The sequence below is a fragment of the Babylonia areolata genome, chromosome 29 (assembly GCF_041734735.1).
Source record: "Babylonia areolata isolate BAREFJ2019XMU chromosome 29, ASM4173473v1, whole genome shotgun sequence".
Taxonomy (NCBI): domain Eukaryota; kingdom Metazoa; phylum Mollusca; class Gastropoda; order Neogastropoda; family Buccinidae; genus Babylonia; species Babylonia areolata.
This window is the reverse complement of record NC_134904.1, coordinates 6240245-6246015: the sequence shown is the minus strand read 5'-3', so window position 1 is coordinate 6246015 and position 5771 is coordinate 6240245. Positions and strand designations below refer to the sequence as shown.

The following is a 5771-nucleotide window of genomic DNA, read 5'->3' as shown; positions in this document are numbered from 1 at the left end:
TATGCAGGACTATGAGTGTGTGTATGTGTGTGTGTGTGTGTGTGTGTATGTGTGTGTGTGTGTCTGTCTGTCTGTCTGTCTGTCTGTGTTGATGTCTGTATTTGTGGTTTTGAGTGTTAGTGTGTGTGTGTGCGAGTAGGGAGTATGGGGGTTCGTTCGTTGTCTTGCTTAACGTCTATCCACATTTGCGGTTTTAGACGAAAATCCATTATCTCCCCCACCCATAATGGAGTCTCCAGTCTGACCGACGGACGAGTAAGCAGGCAGGCCTATCTGTCGGTGTGTGTCCTCATATGGGAGAAGAGGCCGATTCTGGATGCGCAGCACTTCCCACAGGTGTTGCAAGGGAAAACGTCTCCAGAAGTTGAGCCCTGCTTCCTTCGCTCACGCTTCTCCTTAATGGCCAGCGTTCTCTTGTTTTCAAACGTCTTTATGCCACTAGAGCACAGCATCCTCCAGCGAGAGCGGTCAAGGGCATCAGTTTCCCAGGAAGCGATGTCTATGTCACAGGCTTTGAGGTTTGTCTTCAAGGTGTCCTTGAAGTGCTTGAAGGGTCTTCCAAGTTCGCGGTGGCCTTCCTTCAGCTGGCCATACAAGAGCATCTGTCATGCGGGCAACGTGTCCTGTCCAGCGTAGCTGGCACTGGATCAGCATGCTTTCGATGCTGGGCAGGCCTGCTCCTCTCTAGGACCTGGAGGTTGGAGACCCTGTCCTGCCACTTTATGCCAAGGATCTTTCGTAGGCATCTCTGTTGAAACTGCTCAAGTTGTTGAATGTGACGGTGATACGTCGTCCATGTTTCACAGCAGTACAACAAGGTGGTCAGCACAACAGCGCTTTAGGTTTTGATTTTGGTGCTGAGCCTGATGCCTTTGTTGTTCCACAGCCTATGTTGAGTCTGTCAAAGGCGGAGCTGGCCTTGGCGATGCGCAGCGTCACTTCTGCATCAAGGGCTCCGTTGCTGCATAGGGTGCTGCCCAGGTAGCAAAACTTGTCGTCTGACTTGATCTCTGTGTCGTCGATCTTGGCGTTCTGTGAGCTAGCTGGTTGGTCCATGGACTCCATCTTGCTAAGGCTGATGGTGAGTCCAAAGCGCCTGCAGGAGGTTGAAAACCTGTCCATAATGCTGCATGTCCTCATAGGTGTGCAGCAAGCATGCAGTCATCAGCGAAGAAGAACTCTCTCAACAGTGCCTCAAACACCCTGGACCTGGCGTGGAGTCGCCGCAAGTTGAAAAGTTTGCCATCTGTGCGAAACTGGATGTAGATGCCCCGGTCACAGTCTTGGAAGGCGTCAATCAGCATGGCAGAGAAGAGAATGGAGAACAGTGTGGGTGCCAGGACGCAGCCCTGCTTCACTCCATTTACCACAGGGAACGGATCCGACATGTCAGTATTTTCCTGTACTCTCGCCTGCATGCCATCGTGGAATGACGCAATCAGCTGGATTAGGCTCTCTGGGCAGCCGAACAGGAGGATCTTCCACAGACCACGGCGGTTCACCGTGTCGAAGGCCTTAGTCAGGTCTACAAAGGCCATGTGGAGCTCCTTGTTCTGCTCACGGCACTTCTCTTGCATCTAGCGTACGGCAAACACCATGTCACATGTTCCCCTGCTTGAGCGGAAGCCGCACTGTGCTTCAGGGATGACTGTGTTGGAGACATGGTCAACCAGTTTAGTATGATGCAGGCGAAGATCTTGCCGGCGATGCAGAGGAGAGAGATTCTACGGTGGTTATCGCAGGATGTTTTGTCTCCCTTCCGTTTGTAAATGTGGACAATTGAAGCATCTTTGAAATCCTGGGGGACCTCGCCTCTCTCTCAGATAGACTGGAACAGGGCGGTCAGCTTGTCTGTCAGCACCTCGCTTCCATACTTGTAGATACCAGCCTGGATTCCATCCGCTCCTGGTGCTTTTCCTGACGTTGTCAGCTTCAGGGCCTTCCGGGTCTCGGCCTTGGTGGGAGGGGCAGCTAGCGAGTCACTGACTGGTAGCTGTGGGAGGGCTGCAATTACCTCGTCAAATACGGACGAGTCCCTGTTGAGGATGGTGTTGAAGTACTCTGCCCAGCGGGCAAGGATGTCTTTCCTGTCTGTCAGGAGGGTGGTCTGGTCCGAGGCTCGGACAGGGGTCGATCCTGTGACTCTCGGCCCATACACAGCTCGGAGACCATCATGGAAAGTCTTCATGTCGTGAGCATCAGCAGCGGACTGAAGATCTTCGGACTTTCTCTCCCACCAGGTGTTCTTCATCTCACGATGTACGAGTTGCCTGGTTTGCAAGAACTGGTCCTTCTTCCTCCCCCACCCACCTTTGCCTTAAATCATCACTACTTTCCCTGTTCCTCTCTCCTCAATTAGCATAAAAAAGGAAGAAGAATATAAACGAAATAAAATAAACTAACTAGTCAACCAGTAGAATCACAACAAAGAGCCAGTTGAGCTCCAAATCAGACTCTGAACTATTTCAAATACATGTCGATTATCATATAAGACATTTCTGATGGAAGCAGATGGAACTGCAGATTTTTTAAAGGACATAGGTAAATATGGTTTTAACTGTTCACATTTGTAGATGATATGCACGGGGGTAATTTAATTGCCGCAAGTCACATTTGAAGTATATTTTGTTTTTATGGCATCCAGACGTGGTCTGTATAGACTGATGAGCCTTCTGCTACTGTGATGTCCTTTTGTTTTAAAAGAAAACATGCGATCATGTTTTTTTTCGCGAGCTATTGTCAGCATTTTCTCTGTCAGGATCAGATCCTGTTTTAGTTTATTGACATGGTTCCAGCAAGTTTTCTCCAGCAGAGAATAACCTTCTTGTAATGAATATGGGGGTGTAAGTGTGCTTGTGTGTGTGTGTGTGCTCGCGCGCGTGTGTGTTTGTGTGTGTGTGCGCGCGTGCGCGTTAGCGCGCGACTTGTATTTCTTTCTTTCTTTGTTTGATTAAATGTGATGGTGTCGGGGTAAGGGTAGGGTTGGAGTGGAGTGAAGATAGGTAGAATAGAGGGTAAGGGTGTAGGAATGGAATGAGGGATTAGGAGTTGTAGAAGATAGCAGGTTCCCGTGCAGGCAGAAGCATATGAAAGCGGAAGCCCTTTCAATGGTTTATTCACTACAGTTATTACAGGAAAACAGTGCAGTGATACGTAGCGAGATGTGGGAACAACACTGCGAAAACGTCGTCTGCTGTAGCTCGTGTGTGAGCAGTTTTTGAAGCAAGCATAGGGCTTGGTTACATAAAAAAACAAAAACAGCATTTATCACTCTCTTTTTTCTTTCAGGCGGCATGCAGGACTATAACTACGTGCGGGGCAGCTGCTACGAGCTGACGCTGGAGCTGTCGTGCTGCAAGTACCCCGCGCCCTCCCAGCTGAAGACGTTCTGGGAGGACAACAGAGAGGCCCTCCTCGCCCTCCTCCTGCAAGTCCACATGGGTCCGTCATTATGATGATGATGATGATAATAATTATAATGATGACTATGGTAGTAAGGACAATGCTACATACATACATAGATAATCATATATATATATATATATATATAGAGAGAGAGAGAGAGAGAGAGAGAGATGTATTTATGTATATATGTATATGTACACTAATCACAAACACACACACACACACACACACACACACACACACACACACACACACACACACACACACACACACACACACACACACACACACACACACACACACACACACACACACACAGGCTCGAAGAAGAAGAACGATGATGATGTTGATGGTGATATTGATACTGTGGTGATGATGATGATGATGATGATGATGATGATAATGATGATGGTGGTGGTGATGATGAAACTGGTGGAGATGATGATGATGATGATAACGATGATGACTATGCCGATGACCACGTTGTAGACACGACGACGACGACGTTTCAGTTTCAGTTTCAGTAGCTCAAGGAGGCGTCACTGCGTTCGGACAAATCCATATACGCTACACCACATCTGCCAAGCAGATGCCTGACCAGCAGTGTAACCCAACGCGCTTAGTCAGGCCTTGAAAAAAAAAATATATATATATATATACGACGACGACGATGATGATGATGATGATGGTGACGTTCCAGGCGTGAAAGGCGTGGTGAGTGACGCCAACAACAACACCTTGCAGGACGCGGTGATAGTGATAGAGGGCAGAGAGCAAGTCCCCTTCCGCACGTCCCAGCACGGAGAGTTCTGGAAACTGCTTCTGCCTGGCTCTTACGTCTTGGTGGTCAGTTTGTGTGTGTGTGTGTGTGTGTGTGTGTGTGTGTGTGTGTGTGATTGTATGTGTGTGTGTGTGATTGTGCGTGTGTGTGTGTGTGTCTGTGTGTGTGTGTGTGTGATCGTGTGGAGAGTTCTGGAAATTGCTTCTGCCTGGATCTTGCGTCTTGGTGGTCAGTGTGTGTGTGTGTGTGATTGTGTGCGTGTGTGTGTGATTGTGTGTGTGTGTGTGATTGTGTGTGTGTGTGTGTGTGTGTGATTGTGTGTGTGTGTGTGTGTGTGTGTGTGATTGTGTGGAGAGTACTGGAAACTGCTTCAGAATGAAATCAGTATTAATGATACCGATACTGTAGACATTGCTCATGTACCAGTCATGACATTTCATACAGAATGAAATCAGTATTAATGATACCCGATACTGTTAACGTTACTCGTATTATAGTTGGACAGTCCAGTGCAAAAAAAATTTCAAACCTATAACCCCCCCCCCCCCCTAAGTCTCTAACAGTATTGTATGATTAACTCACTCAGTACGGCCAGTCCTCTCTTCTCCTCTACACAGACCCCTCGGATGTCCAGTGGGTATCTGAATGACCCAACCTTTAGCTTCCGTCGTCAGAACTGTGGTATTCTTTGTCAACATTCACCTCTTCAGTATCAGAGCGTTCCGCTTGTAATATTTTGATGATGGTAATTGGGATGAAACGCTGTTAACGTTGTCTCTTTCGCCGTTCGTATGGAGAGAGTTAACTGATGAACGTATGACTTGTTGACAGGCCAGCGGCAGCGGGTACCAGCCACAGAGAGTGCCCTTTGAAGTGACGGCGAAGGCGGTGACCAGGCTTGACGTGACGCTGACGGCGGAGGGCGATGACTCGAGTCCCGCCTCCCCCTTCCCCCGCCCGTCCCCTGCCCTGGTGGTCCTCCTCGTGGTGCTCTCCCTTTCCAGGCGTTTTTAGGGCACGGGGGGGATGGAGGGGGTTCTGTCCCTTTCCAGGCGTTTGTAGGGCACGTGGGGATGGGGTGGAGGGGGTTCTGTCCCTTTTCAGGCGTTTGTAGGGCACTGGTGGTGAGGGGGTGGAGGGGGTTCTGTCCCTTTCCAGGCGTTTGTAGGGCACGTGGGGATGGGGTGGAGGGGGTTCTGTCCCTTTCCAGGCGTTTGTAGGGCACGTGGAGATGGGGTGGAGGGGGTTCTGTCCCTTTCCAGGCGTTTGTAGGGCACGTGGAGATGGGGGGGAGGGGGTTCTGTCCCTTTCTAGGTGTTTGTAGGGCACGGGGTGAGGGGATGGTGGGTGTGTGTGTGTGGGGGGGCGGGGGGGGGTCTGTCCTTTTCCAGGCGTTTCGAGGGCTCTGGTGGTGGTGGGGGGGGGAGGGATTGGTGGGGAGGGTTCTGTCCCTTGACAAAGCCTCTGTCTGTGTCTGTGTGTGTGTGTGTGTGTCTCTGTATTTGTCTCTTTCTCTCTCTCTCTCTCTCTCTTTGCTTTACCTCCCTCTGTCTCTCTCTTTCTCTCTTTCTCTGTCTGTCTGTCT

The 5771-nt window shown here is 49.7% G+C and overlaps 1 protein-coding gene across 1 annotated transcript in view; it reads left to right on the top strand.

Moving 5' to 3' along the window:
* The window catches only part of LOC143274894 (carboxypeptidase M-like), an 81192-nt gene extending 75976 nt beyond the window's left edge, over nucleotides 1–5216 (top strand). Inside the window, exons 7-9 of the mRNA XM_076578878.1 lie at nucleotides 3289–3441; nucleotides 4106–4251; nucleotides 5018–5216. Coding sequence (XP_076434993.1) covers nucleotides 3289–3441; nucleotides 4106–4251; nucleotides 5018–5200 — 482 coding nt within the window. The 3' untranslated portion in view covers nucleotides 5201–5216. The remainder of the gene's footprint in view (nucleotides 1–3288; nucleotides 3442–4105; nucleotides 4252–5017) is intronic.
* Nucleotides 5217–5771: the final 555 nt, after the last annotated feature.